The 18,967-nt window shown below is 44.4% G+C and overlaps 1 protein-coding gene across 10 annotated transcripts in view; it reads right to left on the bottom strand.

The window, feature by feature from the left end:
* Positions 1–1,173: 1,173 nt before the first annotated feature.
* Positions 1,174–18,967, bottom strand: part of WIZ (WIZ zinc finger) — a 60,120-nt gene continuing 42,326 nt past the window's right edge. For 7 of the 10 annotated variants that reach the window (XM_082213168.1, XM_082213169.1, XM_082213167.1 and 4 more), the window contains exons 6-13: positions 12,926–13,093; positions 11,028–11,534; positions 7,851–8,333; positions 5,771–6,298; positions 4,667–5,176; positions 3,523–3,978; positions 2,879–3,071; positions 1,174–2,610 (exon numbers count right to left, since the gene is read on the bottom strand). In XM_082213168.1, coding sequence (XP_082069294.1) covers positions 2,454–2,610; positions 2,879–3,071; positions 3,523–3,978; positions 4,667–5,176; positions 5,771–6,298; positions 7,851–8,333; positions 11,028–11,534; positions 12,926–13,093 — 3,002 coding nt within the window. In that variant the 3' untranslated portion in view covers positions 1,174–2,453. The remainder of the gene's footprint in view (positions 2,611–2,878; positions 3,072–3,522; positions 3,979–4,666; positions 5,177–5,770; positions 6,299–7,850; positions 8,334–11,027; positions 11,535–12,925; positions 13,094–18,967) is intronic. The other 3 variants (XM_082213172.1, XM_082213173.1, XM_082213174.1) reach the window with 3 other exon arrangements.

Below are 18,967 nucleotides of genomic sequence, written 5' to 3'. Positions count from 1 at the left end.
CAAGCAGCCAATTATTTAAGCTAGGTGCTTTCAGTTGCCTTTAATGAACTTAGAAGTGAAACCACTGTACAATGAAAAGCAGAGGTGTAATGCTTTCCTGGTAAGTTAATAGACAGGGGGAACATGGATAGTATTTGGCACATGGTAGCTGCCAAGCAGCATTTCCCTGCTACCACTCTTATGGAATACTTTTCAATCAGATATGATGCTAAGGAAGAACACATCTCAGACGGGAGAGGGAATGGAAACAAGGCAGAATCAACCATGCATGCATCCTTCATGGCCTTTGATTAAAAGAAAGCAATAGGGATGGTTGCATGCAAGACACTACTCACTTCTCCTTCCATTTTTCAGGACAGTCAGAATGAAGCTAGCTGGAAAGCTATGGTGCTATTGCTACCCCTTAATTTAAAGTAGTGACAGGTGTAATAACACCCTCCACACACAGTTTTGGGAAGGCAGCTCTTAGCACAGGGAGTTATGTAATATTTGGAACTATATTGTCATATTAGTCCCTGCTCTGGAAACTGGCCCAGTTATATACGGTGAGGAATTTGCTCACCAATGCATCATTCTGTGCTGCAGGATTTCCACATACCTTTATACTGAATGCCTGGACTGAAATCAAGGTTTAAACCCCTGCTTTGGTCTAAGAGGAACCCAGTGCGACAAATGGTGATGCAGTTACACTGTCTTGTGCTGGGACATTCTTCTGTATTATAGGTGCTGAATAAAAAAAAGCTTAGGGTTGTGACTTTGGTTTCATAACATGACTGCTGCTCAGCCTGCTATGGGAGACCAAAGCAAATAAAAAGAAATTGTTTTAAAAATCAGAAACAGAGGAAGAAGTTGTACAGGACAGAATAGGCGCCCGCAACAGTGATGGCACACTTTGATACAAGGATTTCAGTACCTGTTCTACGTAAGTCCTGTATGGGTTGGGTCTCAGACTGTATTGCCAGAGACGAGGTGAGATGTGGGAAATACATTCAACATCGGGAAAATTAAAGCAATTTTTTAAAAAAGCTTTATCCTGGAGTGATAGAGCCTAAGGTTTCTCCAGGAAACAGCTTCCACACCCACTGGCAGCTCTTGGGACACCTCTCTATAGAAACCACAACACATTCTCCACCTTCCACGTAAGTATACAACCAGAAAAGCACACACTCAGGATTCTCCTTTTGTTTCCAGAACAGGTTTAATCTAATATACATATTCCTAGGTACAGTAATAACCAGAATATGCCCATTGAAAAAGTTAAAAGGTAATTTGCCTCCAGACTCTGCTCAGCCTGGGATCCAAATAAAAATGAATGCTTGTTATTTCTACACAAAACTAGAGTTTAAAAAGTTGAGGTTCTATGAAGAGAGACGAGGACAGCAACAGTGAGAAATAACAGGAAAGCAGAAATTCCAGTAGGACCTACTGTTGCTGGTTTGGGAACTGCACCAAGTTCTTGCTAAAAAAGGAGAAACATAGAGGCCCCTCCACCCGCAAGAAGTCCAAACTCTTCAGGTACCCTTGGAAAGGACTTGCTTGTCCAGAAGGACGTGTCATCCCTGATTTCAGGCAGAGGTTATCTATGGGACATCATTACCCTTTCTTCAGCCCAAGGCTAAAGACAGGAAAAAGCCATAGTCCTTTGCCAAACTCTCATTGCCATAATGTGGCAGAGCTGAATTCCCTACAGGGTCCCACATGAAACAGATGGGGATAACCAGGTGACATTGGGAAGTTATGGAAAGGGGAAATGTATATGGGTCAAAGAGTCCATGATTTCCCCTTCAATGCAGGTGGGACTGAGGCCCTCCATTACACAGTTAGGGAACGTGAACATGCACAACAGGATCCAACGTCTACAGAAACTAAAGACTTGTCACCTAAGGAGTCAAACATACATTAACTCTAGAGTCACATACAGAATCAACAGCTTTCCCCACAGAACAAAGTGCTCTGTGTCTACCCTCCCAACTTGCTTGTGTCTGACCTCAAACAAATCCTCATGTTCACAACTTTCACTAGAACCTCATATTCACAATTCTCACCATCACATCTCTCACAGCCTGAACTGCAACAGAGCAAGTCCATGTTTCCTCCCTGTAACAAGTGTGTGTCTTTGGAGAAACCTGTATTCACTTGAAGGACAAGAAAATTTCCGTTTTACTTTTGTGCAGATAAAAGCGAGCTCCAGTTTGGAATACCATTTCCATCAATAAGGAGCATCTCCATTAAAAACAGCATTGTTAATTTAGTGCTCAAACTCTGGGACTGTTCCTGCGAACTCTCCGCCCCACCCAAAATCCAAGTTAAGTCTACAGGCGGGCAAAGCTGTGGAGCATGGGGTGGGGGGTGTCAAATACTGCTTTCACCCCCCATTCTGATAACCATTAATCTTGTTCATTTGGAAAGGTAAGAGAGAAACCCTGGAATGCTGGTGCTTCCTACAAGCTTTGCTACTGGGCCTCGGCTACAGGTGGTGCTGCAGGCACATCGGTCCCACTTCGCAAAGCATCGGCCTTGGAGAAGTTAGTCTCCAAGATGTGGCGCTGGAGGTGCCGCACCCACTCCTCTTGGATGGAGAGGGGGCCCTGGAACTCCACTTCGCAGAACCTGCACAAAGAGAACACAAAAGTCTATTTGGACCAAGCTGAAAATTGGCTCATCTCGAAGCGCATGGGGAAACCCTCCAAAAGTAGAATGTGGGGAAGGGGTGTGTGGGAATTGAGGTTTCCTGCCCATCTCTTGCCCTGCCTCTAAGAGGCCTGCTACAAGAAGATTGTTGCCTATAACAGGTTTAAGAGCAAACTGCCCACACTATAAAGCCATTCAAATTTCACTGCAGAAAAGGGGATTAGCAAAACGGAACAATGGCACAAACCTGCACTTCAGCGTGTAGATGTTGCCCACAAACTTCACCAGGGAGGTCTGCGGTGGCCTAGGAACCAAGGAGGGCACAGGTCTCACTCTGGGAGGCGGCTGGCGGACCTCTTCAACCTTCTGCTGCAGGTCGGCAATCTCCTCTTCTCGAGGTGGAGGAGCCTCAACGGGCTTGGCCTGCCTCCGTTCAAACTCTAGTAAACGGGGGGGGGGGGGAATTTGTTTCAGAAAGGATGCTGGGATATAGAAACAGCATTGGCTGCGCTGTATTTGGAATGAAAAAGGAACTTTGTGAAAACATTTTTATGAAAAAAAGAAAGGTGGGGCAGGAGAAAGTCTAGAAGTCATGCGGGAGAGTGGGGAAGCTACAGGAATAGCATTGTCATGCTAAGCATCTCCCCATGACTAAGATCTTTACATGCCAGTCCGTTGAGGAATTTCTCTGAGGCCCTTAGCTGAAGCTACCCAAAGCACTGGGGCCAATGAATGATTTGGGAACACTGAGAAATTAGATGGGTGCCTGAACATTCACTGCCACCACTCCTACCCCCCAGGAAGATACAGCCGCCGCCTCAAGAAGGCCTCCCGACTGCCCAGAAAGCCTTGTACCCAGATGGGCCCTGTGTTGAAAAAGAAATGACTCACTGTTTATGTTATGCTGCTGATGCTCCTCCATCTTTACCAGCGACAGAGGTGACGTGACTGCAGGTCGATCACCACCATTGCCGCCACTGCCACTGCCACCATCCACAGCTTTGCTAGGCTCACTGGGCACTATCTCCCCACCGAGGCTTCTGTTTGCCAGTGGAGGGCTGCCTGCCTGCAGGCTCAGGGGAGCCCTCTTCCCAGAAGCATCGTTGTCGCGCACGTGAGATGCATTGCGGAACTTTTTGGTGAAGGGCCGCCCGCCTTGAATGTAGCTGCGATAGGCTCCGGCTTTCTGGGGACGATGCTTGATCCACTCACTCAAAGTCTCGATTGGGGAGCCGTTCACACACCATTCAGTCACTCCAAACTGCCTGAGGTGCGCACGAGCATGGCTGGCCAGCGCCTTGCGGTTCTCAAAGTAGAGGCCACACAGTTCACAGCAGGCTTCGGTGGCTGGGAGCAGAAATGGCAGGGAGCTAGACTGAGCAAAACCTTCAGTAAAGGACTTAAGCAGTAACAGTTCAAGTGTGGAGTACCAGGACTTATTTGCTCCATGGCACTACTCTTATTTCCCCACAAAGGATCCTCAGGGATCGATACCAACAGCCCGAAAAGCCCACTTTGAAACTTCTAAGCACTGCCATCACCTGTAGCCCACAAGTCAAGTAAACCAAACCCCAGAATCCTTTGCCCATAAATAGGCAAGATGCATACCTTTGCCCACTTTGGCCATATGGCCGAAGACATGGAAGTTTACACCATTTACTGATTTGCCCAATGTTTGAATCCCTAAAGATAATGAAATAACTCTCTACCAGCCAGAGGATGCATAAAGGCTAGCTGATACCAGGGAAGGAGAAGAGGCAACGTACTACACCAGGGTTGTTGGCTAACTCTAAGCCCACTACATGTTAAAAAAACCCCTACCTATCAGGACGCTGCCTCGCATCAAAAGGTTTTTCTAAAGGCTGTAGTGGAATACCTTTTATATAAGGTCCATATTTACACTGTTGCTTCTACCCTCCCACCCCCAACAAGCCTGAAAGCAACTCAATTTCATAAGGGAAAGCCCTGAAATAGAATACCGAGGTTTATCAGGATCCCAACCTTATCCCTTCCCCCATTCTGGGGTTGCACTTACATGTATGAGTGGGCTTGTCATGCACATGCTTGGCTTTGAATGGCAATTCCGTCTGGATGTAGGTTTTCTGCTTCACTTCACTGTGGCCGCTCAGCCGCTCATCTGGCAGCGGGCGCTTAGTGGAGAGTGGTGCCAAGAAGCCCTCTGGTGACTTGAGTGGTGATAGACTAACCTCCCGACCAAGGTGTGGTTTCCCAGTCCTCCCGCCCAGCGGGGACAAGGCCATGGGCTGCAGCATTTTCCCAGGGGATTTAGGATCAGCTCCATCCTCCCCCATGGGCTGCGGAAGCTCAATGCTCATTGTGTTTGGCTCTTTCTTGATCAAGCACGGCTTGTTCTTTTTCTTTATGATTTCCCGTAGCGTGTCGATGGGGGAGCCATTGACTGACCACTCAGTTACTCCCATCTGGCGCAAGTGAGATCTGGCATGGCTGGAGAGCCCCTTCCGGTTCTCAAAAAACTCACCACAAAACTCACACCGAATATCCCGCACGGGGTCAGCACGAGAGGCTGCAAAAGACAAATCAACATGCACAGAGAATGCTTTACACTCAAAGGCAAGTAATTAGCAACCAGTCATGCACCTCTCACAACCTTCTTATTTATTTCTGCAGTGCTTTTCAAAACAAGACAGACAAAATGAACTACTTATCTCACTTATATCTGATAAGCCACCCATTTAATTTAAAGGCTGAACAGGTTCCAGGTCTGGGTCCTCCATGCCTGAAGCTAGCATGCTTCTCAACACTCTGTTAGGTCTAGAGTGACTGCACATTTGGAGACAGGAGTATCTGAATATTTGCATTTATTTTGCCAATCAGGAAACGCAGAAAGTTTCTCACTGTACTAAGGCCAATTGCTAATTACAATCTTACAAGGAATCCATACAACATGGTTACAAGCTCTCAGAATCTCAGGCAGGAATGCATGAGCATAAAGCTGATGCTACCTGAGATCTTGATTACTAGGCAGCAGCACCCTGTTTACTGAGGAAAAAAATCATGTAGCCCTAATTCCCAATTCTTCACTTTCACACCCATTCCAACATGCATTTTTGCCCATCACCAAAGGCTTATGCATACAGCCCCTGTTGCTAACACTTACAGAGATTGAGTGGGGACATCTCCTCTCGCGGTGACCAAGCTCTATCAGATAGATGTGAATCATTATGAAGTCCCCCAGACATCATTTCCCGCTTGATTTCCATACGCAGCTGATCTTGTTTCAGTTTCTTGTGCAAAGAGGGAGAAGAAAGCCCAGGGAAGATTTTTCTAGCAGTTGGGGGAGAAGAGGTAGGAGAGTGCCCCAAAGGGCTCCCTGGCTGCTGTGCCTTCTTAGGCATGGGAGGCACATGGCTCTCCCCTGGACCGCGTGACTCCAGGGAGCCTCCAAGAACAGACAGAGCAAGTGATTTCTGACCCTGTGCTGGGGAGTTGGAGGTACTGGTCCGAGGCTGAGCTCGCCTTTTTAGGATTTCTCGGAGGGTGTCGATGGGAGAGCCATTCACATACCACTCAGTTACCCCCATCTGGCGGAGGTGCGACCTGGCATGGCTGGAGAGCCCTTTCCGGTTCTCAAAATATTCACCGCAGAACTCACACCTGATATCCCGCACAGGTTCTGCTCCAGAGGCTGAGGAGAAAGAGGAGAGGAGAGACAGGCCATTACAGAGGCTGAAAAAGGGATTGGGCAGGGAGCAGGATGTGACGTGGACACCAACTAGGTTATTCCCTTACAAGGCAGTATGAAGCAGGCACATAGCACAAGGAATTCACACAAGACAAAGCTGATACCTTAACAAGATTGGCCAAAGGGGGAAAAAAATTAAAAAAAACAAACCACCAACAATTCCTGTGAAGCATGAAAGCTGGGGTAGGATGTGGTCAGAGCAGGGGACACTGGATACATGACAGGAGACAGTGAAGAGCAGGTGCTGACAAATTATAAAAAATGCTGAGAATGGCTGGTCCTATGTCATGAGATTAGCGAGGAGGTATACCAGAAGCTGTGTGCTTTCCTTCGCACCCTGATCAAGCTTTCAAAGGAAGATGATCATGTGCGTGCAAGGAATCGGGCATGAAGGCCAGTTTCTTCTCCATGATCCCACTGTCTCCTTCAAAACGAAGGGCCACCCATCGGGATGAAAGTACATTTGCTGTACAGCTGAATAGGAAATCCCACAATGAGAAATGCTGAATACCTTTTCCCGTCCCAGAATTCAATGCCTTAATTCTCCCTGTCAGGAAGTTCAGAGAAGACTCATTTCCCAATGTGTGTCAGGGGAAGAACCACCAAGTGCTCTGTATTTGCCACCGTAAGCTTGAGCCATGCAGCCTCCTTTAGGTAATGCAGGACAGCTAGTGCAAAGGGGTGAAACACACCATTCCATATGGGGTGCCCATGGCTATTTAACAGCTTTAAAGCCAGCAGTATGCAGATCACACTTTGACTGGTCTCATCTACTCTCCCTGCACTGAGGGAGGGAAATAGCTGGAATCCCACCACCTTGAGGCAGTTGTAACCTCCATCTCTGAAATGGGTCGCAGTGCCACTTTAAAGCCCTGGTAAAATTGTAATTGGCAGAAGCAATCTTCTTCCTTGCTCTGTAACTGCTAAGACATTAAATGCCATGGAGAAACACATCAGTACTGAGCATTTTGCTGACGCTAAACAAAGCCAATGAGTGCTGTAAAAAATGCAGCAGTCAATTTCAAACCAATGGCCACCAAAGGGCTCAGGCTATGTAAGATTGCACACTCTTCCCTTCAAACTGCTTAATTAATTCCCCTTCCATCTGCAGCAGATCAGATTGAATCCACACTTGTCTTGTGATACTCTTAACTGAAGAGCAACCATATAGCTTTCTCCTATCTGGGACAGGGAGATGCCATCCATTTGGAGCAAGATCTAACCGTGAAGAAAATACCCGGACAGGGAAGAGTTAACTTCAGCACACGCACAGGCCAGCTGAGAAAGCTGCATTATACATTTCAGAAAAAGCTTTGCAAGAAAAGCATGTGGGCCAAAATGCTTGCTTCCCCAACCCTTTGCTGCTTACTGGACATGGTGGCAGGAAATGGCAAGGGGCCTGGATTTCTAAGCGTACAGCTCCATGTCACATAAACAAGACTAGGAAGGGGGAGAGGAAGAGGAGGGGACAGGAGCCAGTGCTGATAGAACCTACAGAGATTGAGTGGAGCCATCTCAGCATCTGCTGCCCAGTACGCACTGGAAGAAAGACCCTGTTTCCTTTGCAGGCTGGCCGCAGCTGACAGCCTGTGGCCATGTGGCTTCAACTTCTTGGATGGTGGAGGGGAGTGAGGTGAGAGTACAGATGGCTGTTTGCCCAAAGGCCTTGGTGCGTGTGCTTGTTTCATGCCTGTGGCAGGCGCTGCTGTAGCTGTGCTCTTTGGGCTGGGTCCATCAGAGCTCCCAGTCTCCCCTAATGTTTCTCTCTCGCTATGGAGGAGAGAGGGAGGGCGGCCTTTGAAGTCTTCGCTTTTGATGAGATCATTTAAAACATCAATAGGAGATCCTTTAGCATCTGGATCGCTCACTCCCAGGTGTCTCAGGTGGGCTCTAGCGTGACTCGACAGCCCTTTTCTGGTTTCAAACCAGGCACCACATAACTGGCAGTCAATTTCTCTGCCCGAGTCACTATCTACAGCTGCGGAAAAAAGAACACATTGATCACAATAGATACGATCACACAACTGATGTGTCTCAAGTACCCGTTACAACCTGAAAAGGATCTTGTTCCTTTTTTTGTTCTAAAGACCCCATTTCTCACTCCAGAAATGGTAAAGTGGTTTCCTAGTAGGATTTAGCAAGCAGCCCTAAAGGAAAGCCAAGTTATTCACCTGTACCCACTGATGCTGGCTTAACAGTTAAGCAGAAATTCTCTCAAAAGACTTGCATTTAACCAGATTTCCTTTTAGTGGCCCAGGTCAAGTTTTCAAACACTCTCTTTCCTGAAAACATGATGCTGAAGCCTTTTCCATCTCAGCTTAAACCATCAGGCATTTCAGACACCAGTAACTTTTGAAAACAGCAATGTCAAAAACTGCAGAGTGTCAGACAGCCCTAGTCCCAGACTGAGCAACACTTCAGGCTGCCAGCTGGGTTCATGCTGGAAAAGCAATGTGGCAATCAGAAAGAGTGACTTAAAAAATTAAACCGTCAATTTAAGAGGTCCAAAGCATTTGCATTTTTGCCTACCATTTCAATCCTTCAGACTGAAGAATCTTAATGTAAATGCTCATCCCCAACAATGGCACAATGTTAAATACAACACTTTCCAAACTGTAATTGTTTCTCATGCCTGTAAGGTCCATGAGGCTTCTTCGATCCACTATTAAGCTTTGGGTTTGATTTCAAAATAAAGATGGACAGCAGTGATGTTTTCAGTGCTATGACTCTTACAAAGTCCAGCAGCATGTGGTATAAGCCATTAGGAAGAAATGGGTTGAACCCAGAATTGACAGCTGTTATTACTCAATGAGGGCAGAACTGCCACTTTAAGAATTTATTTTAGTTCATGCAGATTTATGCCAATTTCCATCACAAGCAAATTCAAATTCCCAGGAATGCTCAAAGAAGTCATGTAAGCTATCTAGAAAATTGCAAAGTTTGTTGGTTATAAACCTCCACTTTCATATACAACTGACCGGATGAAACAGTTCAAAATCTTATCAGCCAAGGCAGAGCCTAAAAGCAAAAAACAATAAAAGCAAAGAACAATAAAAGCAAAGGTTCTCACAGCAATTTCAAAAATATGAAGTGCAGGTAAAATATCAATGCCTGGGGCAAAGAGTTATGTTTAGGAATGGATTACACCTCAAAATGGGAATGGGAAGCAGCTGTATAAATGGTGTTGACTTTCTCAGCAACTGTTTTTCAATTGTATGCTTGAGGAAGAATCACAACATATCTAAGAACTCCAGTGCTCAACTGACACCACAATATTATGTTAAGAATCTGCGGCCCATGACAATGCAGTTAGAGAAGAAGGCAAACGGGACTTGGAAAAGGGGCTTTTAAATTGAAGGTTCCCTCATGAAAGAAGCAGGAACTCAGTTGTGGGGTGGACAGGTCAGGATGTCATCCAACACTTCCTTACAACTAATGCTGAAGACTTTGTTGCTGCTGGATCAATAGACGATACCACACCTTGTGCACTGTTAGCTTTCCCCACCCCCAGATAGGACTGGCCTTGGTACCTTGAGCCAAGCGCACCAGAAAATTCCCCTCTCTTTACGATTCTCCTTACCTCTGCCTCATCACACCAAGTGAGAACTCACTACTCCTTCGCCAGCAACAGCTGCAAAACGGCTTTTAAAAAGGACTGAAATGGCAGAAGTAGTGCTGATTTTCTATTATTTCCTTCCAATGCAAGAGAACACTGTACAAGACTGAAGCAGGGATACTGGGTGGCTTGTGCCAGTTCTGCCAGCTTTAATAGAAAACACTGTTGAATATTATAGCCCAAAAGAAGCACAGATTATGTTAGTCTCCAAACTCCAACATCAGCTGCAAGTCCACAAGCCTTACTATAGGCCCTGAGAAGAAGGGCAAACAGATAATGTACAACAGGGGAAGCAATGGCTCAGATGCAGCAGAAATTGCTTTTAATTAGGTCCTGAGAGCACTAAATTCCTCACTCTTTATTCTGAAAGATTGCTAAGAATTTTGGTTTTAAATGAACAGCTATGCAGAAGATCTCAGAGGGTCTCTCAGTCTTTTCTTCTGAAAAAAGTTTCACTCAGAGCTTTGGAAAGAAACATATAGTGTCTATAGTTGTTCTCCCTTCAAGAGATAAACATCCCTACTTTCACTAGTGAGTTTAAAAATCTCCAGGCACAAATCAAAAAGACACATGGGAAGGCTTTGTGGCCCATCCAATGAATAAAATAAATGTGACTGACCCTCTTAGAGATGGGTTTCGGGGAAGAGCCAGTTGAGGAAAAGAGATTTACTAAAAAGGTGCCTAGGAATAATAATTTTTAAAAACTCCTGCTCACCCAGCTCAGAGAAGGGAAGAAACCCTTCGGGACAACACTAAAGGATCACAGTGAAAGTTCACCAGTTGTTCTAGAAATAGGAAGGGACACTTTTGCAGGAGATCAAACTTATGCAATAAGTCCTCTATGCCCTTCCTTTATTGTGGTGTATGCAAGATGCCGTATGTGCGAATGAAGCAAGCAGCCTGTGCAGAGCCCATAGGTGTAAAATGTGCCTTGGGGTGGGCAGCCCTACACTGGTTCACGCTACAAGGTAATGTGAAACACAAGAGCTCCCTGCAGCAGCAAACTGCAAGCCAGCTCTCCTGTTCACAAGCAGGATCAGCATCAAACAGACTCACTTAGGTTTAAGGGGCCTTCTTCCTCCGGTTGTGACCACTGTGCTTTAGGAGAACTCTGCAGAGGGCTCAGCGGTAGCTTGGGGCTTTTGTCTTCGGGGGTCTTTGGCAGAGGAGAACCAGGCAGAGCAGGTGTCACTTTCTTGAGTATGGGAGATCCTGGCTGGGCAACATTCTTGGGGGTGAAACCTGGAGGGCATTTGATTGCTTTGTTTATAGGTGCCTCTTGCGGCCGTTCCGTAGCTTTGTTGGGAGGCAGCAGTGTCGGCTGTGAGGACCCTGCAGTCCCTTCTTTGGGAGAAGCAGATTTTTTGCTAAGACTTGGAGAGATGGGGCCACTGTCCACTTTGCCCTTCTGCTTCATCAGTTCATAGAGTAAGTCGATGGGGGCTCCACTGCTCTCAGACTCAGCCACACCGAGCTGACGTAAGTGAGAACGGGCATGGCTGGACAGGCCCTTGCGGGTCTCGAAGCAGACGCCACAGACCTCACATGTTGTGAGGTTTGGTGCTGGAAAGAGGAGAGTGACTTATTGAGACAAGGTTAAGCTTAACCCCACACTGCCTTTGCTACCAGTCAGTAGAGCACAAGCGCACACCACGTTATCTTGATTTGGACCCTGCTCCATAAACAAGCCAGGTATCATCAGTTTAGCATTGGACTCGCTAAATAGACTGGCTCTTTATTTTGCAACAGATGACTTCACTAAGCTTTAGTAAAAAATGGTACTTGATGGTCAAATTCCTTCTGCAAAAATCAGCATCACAACTACTAGTCCGCCCTGCAACCATCACTTTGACCTGTGTTCTCACACAAAATTGATGACATGCGCCTTATTCTAAGTTGGTGAAAGCCACACTATAAATATCCCCTTTAGTCTCCTTGTTCACAAAACATTATAATTCTTATTTTCAGTAACATTTCAAGTATCACGGCCTGATTCTCCTACCCAAATACAGTCAAAAACAATGAAGTCTATTCCATCAGACTGTAGCAGAGATAAATATAGGAGGGCCATTTGATTGTCTGCTGAGATACCAGCTTTATCAGACCCCTCTTCTCCCTGAATTGTTTCCATCTCAGCTGGTCATTATAAGAGCTACAATGTAACCTTAAGAATTGATGCCTGAATTTCCTCATTTTTCTCTTCCTTCCTCATTCATTTTTCCTTTGGTATTGTGTCTTTTAGACTGTAAGCTGTGAGCCTTTTCAGCCACAAAGTAGGGTAAAAATGCTTTAAATAATATTTATACCAAGTGGCTACTTGTGATCATTTTAAAGCTGAAATCAGAAATATTTATCTCTTCTTGGTTTCAAAAGCATTACAATATTAACTCAGAAAGTTAGGATCCCTCACAGCATATATTCTACATTTCCTTTAAAATGAAGAAAAACCACAAAATGGCTATTTGGCTGTACACTGTAACAGGCAATGGGATAAATACCCCAACCCCCAAATCAATAATGGTACATAATGTTGGTAGATCATATTTGAATATGTTCATTAATTAGCTATTTGGTAAGCTCATTGCTGTTCCTCACAATGTACTTTCACATAAAGCAAAAAAAATAAAATGGAAAATACTGTATACTGTATTCACCACATATTGAAAAAGAAACATTTTATTAAACTCTCAGTATTTAACACAAACATTGCAAACTTTTGAAACACACTGAATTCTTTTTGCTGTTTTTTCATGTGAACAATACTTTTGTTAGTCATGAAACCTTTCAAATTATTTCACCAAGAGACAGTGTAAATTATAAGCAGTGACACCACTCTGTAAAACAAGTGATAATCAAAGGGTTCAGATCTGCATTAAAGCCACCTAATGGGACTGTCACCATCACATACACCATGGACAAGGCTCAGCAGCAACCTCAACAGAAGACAGACTCACTTTTGGAATCCTGGGAATCTGCCTTATTGCTAGAAGGTTCAGGAGACAGTGAGCTTCCTATTCTGTTAGGAATATGGTCTAATGACCCAGCCAGAGAACTTTTCTTCTGGAGGGCTGGTGACCCCATCTCTGCAGTGACCATCTCTTCTTCTTCCTCAGAAGCCATAACTACCAAAATATAAAAGAGAATATGGGATTTGAGCTGGAAAATTAATAATGCGAAGAGATTAAGCACCATACAAGCTACATTTGCCTCATAGTGCCAGTTAAGAAAAGCAAAAAACGATTAATTCCTGCAAATGATTAAGTCTTGCAGAGTTCAATGAGACTTTTTTCCAGATTAAGTGTGTCAAGGATTACAATTTGACTAATTCACTAAAAAATGAACTAACACTAATTGCCTTTAATGGTTTTATCATTTTAAGGCATGATTATAATAAACAAGTCTGTCTTGCTAGATAAGAAGACAGAAAACATTGGTTACTCGCTGTCTGTTGGATGAGCTAAGCAAATTCCTTAAATTAATACAATAACAATAGTCACAGATCAGCTAAACCACCAATTAGTTATTTTCTAGTTGCAGGGTTTTTCAGTCGCAGGACAAAGCACCACACTGAGTGGCATTTACAGTAGTTATACACACAAGAACCCAGAACAGATGCAGGGGGAAATTGTATTGATGAAGAAACCAGTATTTACAAGCAAAAGAAAATGGGTATAAATATTTTCAATACAGGGAAACATTTTTTGCCAGAGCAAGACAGTGACATAACATTATATAAAACTGTTTCCGACAAGGAGTCAAGTGTAAACTAATCTCTTCTGATCCAACAACAGATACAGTACTGTGAAAAGAACTACAGTAGCATTACAAAAAGTCATTTAGCCCAAAACAGACAATGAGAATTTCTGAAGGTTCAATCCTAACACCCTTACCCTGGGAAGAGCTATTTTTACAGAGAATCAGCATGTGGTGTCCAAATAAAACTGTGGAGGCTCTGATTCAAATTTCCACTCAGCCACGAAGCTTACCCAGTGATTTTGGGCCAGTCACACTCTTTCAGCCTGGCCTACCTAAACTAGCCTTATAAAGTGGAGAGAGAAAGAACCATGTATGCCATCCTGAGCTCCTTGGAAAAATGGCAGAATATAATTGTAATACTATATGTAAATATAAATAAATAACTTACTTCTGAATAGACACACATAGGCTCAAACTGCAAAAAAAATAGGGATGGGGAAGATAAGCAGAATAGGGAATCTTCGCCTAAGTAAGACTGATCCCAACTGTTGTTTTCTGGACAAATTCACTATACTTCAGAGATAATATCAGCTACAATTTTTTTTTTGATTCTTCAAAATAGTTTAAGTATACAACAAAGTAGGCAATCAGAAACACAGGTTAAAGCAGAATTACTGTTTTCTATTGTTTATATTACTAGACTGGCGAGATTAAAAGACAGAAGCCAGCCATTCCGACCTTCAGAGTGCTGGATAGCCAAAACAGACACGAGATAACTTATTGCATTAAAAAATAAATAATTTCCAACCTATGTTTTAGGTATGCATATTTCTCATACTGCAATACAACCCATTCTTGGTCTTACTTTGGGCTTTAGACGAGAGTCAGTAACATTCTTTTCAGGATTTTCAAAATTCACTTTAATAATATGTATCCACAAGGGAGGTTAGAAAGTCAAAAGAAACGAGAGCCGGTTTGCCTCGGTGTGGATTATTCCCGTTCTCGCAGCGGACAAAAGATGCTTTATTAATTTTTTTTAAAAAAATGTCTCACTTTCGATTACCAGCTGCTGCCGGAGGGCGCGGACCAGACGTGACAGGCGCTGGCCAGTGGCTCCGGGTGCTGCAGAGGCTAAACGGGAGGCGGCCGAAAGGATGCTGACCAGCGGGGAAGGCACGGCCGAGATACCCGGGCGCCCCGTTGGCGGGGAAGGAGGAGGAGAGCCGCGGGCTACCAGGCCTTGACAGGAAAGCTACCACGGACTCGGCTCGGAGAAGCAAGGCGCTGCCGCCTGCCAGCCACCCGACCCGACCCGACCTCACGCCACCCCCAGAAAGGGACAGGCGCCGCGATCCCTGAGGGCGCAGACCGGGCTGCCCCGGAGGCGGCGGGCGAGGGGGGGGGGCGAGGAAGGAAAAGCAGGTCTCCAGCATGACACCTCCCGATCGGCCCTCCTGCCTAACGGACAGGTCTTCCTCCTCGCCTTCCGGGGACTTACCGGCCTCGGGCGGAGGACCCGTGCTCGCTTCATCCTCTCGGGGCCGCGGCGCCGCCACCGCTTTTGTCGCTTTGGGCTGCGAGGGGGTGGAGGCCGCCATCTTGGGTCCGGCACATGCGGGGCGGCAGCCAGGCGGGGCGGCGGAGCGCCGAGACTCCAACTGAGTGCGATCAGGTGGAATAGTCGAGCGCCGAGTCCACCCAAGAGAAGCCGGCCCAGCCGAACCAGGAGGAATCCACAGGCTCAGAGAGATGCAGCGAAAAGCACGAAGCGATCAGGGTACGGGCCCAGGCAAAACTACTCCACCATCGAACGGCAGATTAAGGGAAAGCCAGCAAGGATGGAAGCCGCGCGCTTAAGGCTCCAGCAGACGAGAGCAGTAGAGCACCTAACTCTCCTGGCCACAGCTAGGACGGAGGAGGCAGAAAAGGAAAGGGGGCCAGTTTGCGAGCGGGCAGGTGGGGAAAGCAAAAAACCGAGAGAAGAAGATGCACTCTGTGGCCAGAACACCTTCAGAATAATACTGCTGAAAGAGAGATAAAGAGCTTCACAGCAGACAAGCAACGTGAGGTGTATAAAAACACTCTGAATCTTTAAGGAACAGTTTTTAAAACATTTTTTTCCTGTTTCTTCATTTGGAAAACCACTTAATTGAATGGCCACAGTTTTCTAGCCCCAAACTACAAAATGACTCAAGTGCACTGAAGTGGTGGAGGATATAGCTGTCACAGTTGCAACCTCAATCTAGTTAAACAGCAATTGCTCCTGTGTAGGTAGCAAAGCAAGATAACAGATTAATCGAAATACAACATATTTATGTATCTGTTGTAATTTTTAAAATAAGTTGTAATTTATGAAAAGCCCCCTTTTATCTCAAGGCTGAGAAAACAGGGTTTCCTTCAGATCCACTTATAAAGATCAACTGCCTAAAGAAGACTGTCTTCCCTTAAATCCCAATCAGATTTGGCACTTTGGACACTTCCTTGCATTGCAGTTAGGCTTTTTTCAGGTCCAAACCCATTTGTAATGGAGGGGCCCAGATCATAGATACAAAGAAAGCTGACAGTTTAATAGAAGACAGTAAATTCCATCCTGGTTTTTTATTCCTTGCTTCAGTTGCACCTATTCTAATAAACAGATCTTCCCTTCTGTTCTGAAGATTAAGAAAGATGAACCATGCCAAAAAGAATAAATATGCACTAAAGTGTGCTTAAAATCCAACATCCTCTCCATCAGTTCAGGATGAGCAAAGCTGCTTTTGAGCCGTAAGATAAGGGAGAGAAATATTTCAATCAGAAGACCATTTTTCTGAAAGTGAAATGCAATGCAAATATCGCCTCTCTTTTGTTGCAATCATAATCCCACTTATCTGGGTGTAAGCCCTATTTCACATTTATCTAAATTTTCTATTCCTATATTTAAATTTTCATTTCTCTGTAACTGTATTCATATATTTTTCATCTCCAGTAATGTGAGTTGGGGGTTGAATTCATCACTAAGCAAATGCCTAGGGACAGAAAAAAAGGAACTGCCTTTCAGCAGGCAAATAATGCATTTTCTTCACCAGCACTAGGTGCATAAAAAAGTGACAACTGATTTTAATAAAACTGTTAGGAAGGGGTCCTCTTTCCTTCTTCTGTAATGGCATATGCTTTTAGCAGCTGTAGAATGGACAGAATATACTTTGTGGGCCAGGCTGGGCTCATAGACCATATATGTTTTAACAGCACTGATCCAACCTTGTATTCTGTAGTTTTCTTGGGTCTTCAGCACTGTTACAACATTTTACCAAGCTATGAAAATTGTTGATTCACTTCCTGTTGCCAAAGAAAGGGATTTTATCAATAGTAACAACTCAAGAGTTCTAGAAAATATATTATCTCATTGTGAGAATTGATACCCTCCCTGAAAAAAGAGGTAAAAACGATTAATTGGCTTCGGTTAGATGAAATTATCTAAAACCAGAATGCTACAGTTTAGGGTCAGCATTAAGAATAGGAAGTCCAGATGATAAAATAAAAAATGACCAAGATGCTTTTAGCCCACATGCCACTCAAAACAAGGTCCATGCCTCTTTGGAATCTACAGACTTTGCACGAGTTAGAGAGAGACCCAGCCATCTATGTATGCAGATTTAGGCGATATCTGAAATACATGCCTCAAAATATATCCATGAAGGGTTTAGGTCACCGGGGGTTGGGGAGTAAGAAAGCATGGCAGTTAAGTTTCATTGTACATGACCTTCCAGTGGTTGGCAAAAAATGCAGAGATAGAGACAGAGTGACACAATGCTGGTCTGTGTTTTTGCCACACAAAGAGGAGGGAAAGAATGGTTAAAATCACAAATTCATTCTTTTTCTTTGCTAAGGTAACAAAATGAATATGAGCCTATGAACAATTAGCTTCCAAAAAGAAGTGTCTTAATGTTGAACTTTCTCAACGTCTATAATTGAAAACCTTCGCTATCTACAAACAAACAAAAATACCCCACAAGAAACCACTTCTTAAGAAGAGGAACATTGTTCCCCATGTTTCTAGGGTTTATATACTCTGGGCATGTATTAGGAATCCAATGAACACTTTATCCCGAGATTTATAATGAATTGGTTAATCCAAATGGGAGATTTCCCCAGACTTCCAAATTACATAAAAGCCTGCCAGAAATCTAATCAACCAATGCTACTTGCTTAAATAATAATAAAAAAATATTTTGTTCTTTGTGGTGTTGCTTGGCTTAGTAAGGCCTTGAAAATATAGAGATGTCTGTATTTTATGGATACAGATAAATTAGAGAGAGCATAAAGTTCAGTGGAGTCCTACTCATAATATTTTAAAGCAAAAGGCATTTGCATTAAGATAAATAATGATCTGTAAAGGATGAGCTATAATTTTCTCATTGCAGGCTAGCATTGGTTTCAAGCTAGATCTCCATTTTGCCTACAGAAAACCCAACTGTTCAACATATTACTGAAAACTGAGCTGAAGAAGAAAATAAATTCCTAGTATTTTTCATGAGGAGAAGCAAAACATTCTAGAGTTGCTTTCTTCACTAACATCAGACTCCATCTTCCTAGTCACTTTAGTCTCATTGTATTTCCATATTTTACATAATAAAGCTACATGTATATAATGTAACTGCTGCCTGAAAATGCTGCCATTTTTCTCTGTACTGTAGTCAGGTTAGGCTAAACTACTTTCTATATTGGCTGTCAGTATGCAGCAGAGATACATAGTTCTTGTTCTTAAAGGATCATCTTCCACAACTGCCTATAGTAGTGAAAGCAGAAGCACCAGAAGGTTTTATATAAAGATATGTCCTCAGATGACCATGTTCCTGACTGGCAGCTTTTATTTCTGATTACAGCTTCACTCTTGAGGGAGGAATCAGCTTTTACAGGAGACAGAGCTGCAGCCACTCCTTCTTTGGCCTTCCCTCCTAAGGCTGTGCATTCCAATTTACAGTGGTGCCTCGCAAGACGAAATTAATTCGTTCCGCAATTCTCTTCGTCTTGCGGTTTTTTCGTCTTGCGATGCACGGTTTCCCATAGGAATGCATTGAAAATCAATTAATGGGTTCCTAGGGAAACCACCTTCAGACCAGGTCCGGGGACAGTCTGTCCCCGGACCTCTTCTGAAGGCTGGGGGGGGGGACAAGGGCTTTTCTTCCCACCCCCAGCATTTTAAAAAACCCTGGGACAGCGGAGGACTTCTCCGCTGTGCGGGGCTATTTAAAAGCCCCTGGGAAGGCAGGCGGGGGGGACAAAGACTTTCGCCCCCTGCCCGCCTTCAGAAGGTGTTCCCG

This window comes from Podarcis vaucheri, assembly GCF_965113315.1.
Source record: "Podarcis vaucheri genome assembly, chromosome: 2".
Taxonomy (NCBI): Eukaryota; Metazoa; Chordata; class Lepidosauria; order Squamata; family Lacertidae; genus Podarcis; species Podarcis vaucheri.
Note: the sequence above shows the minus strand (reverse complement) of the source record. Positions and strands in the feature narration are given on the sequence as shown.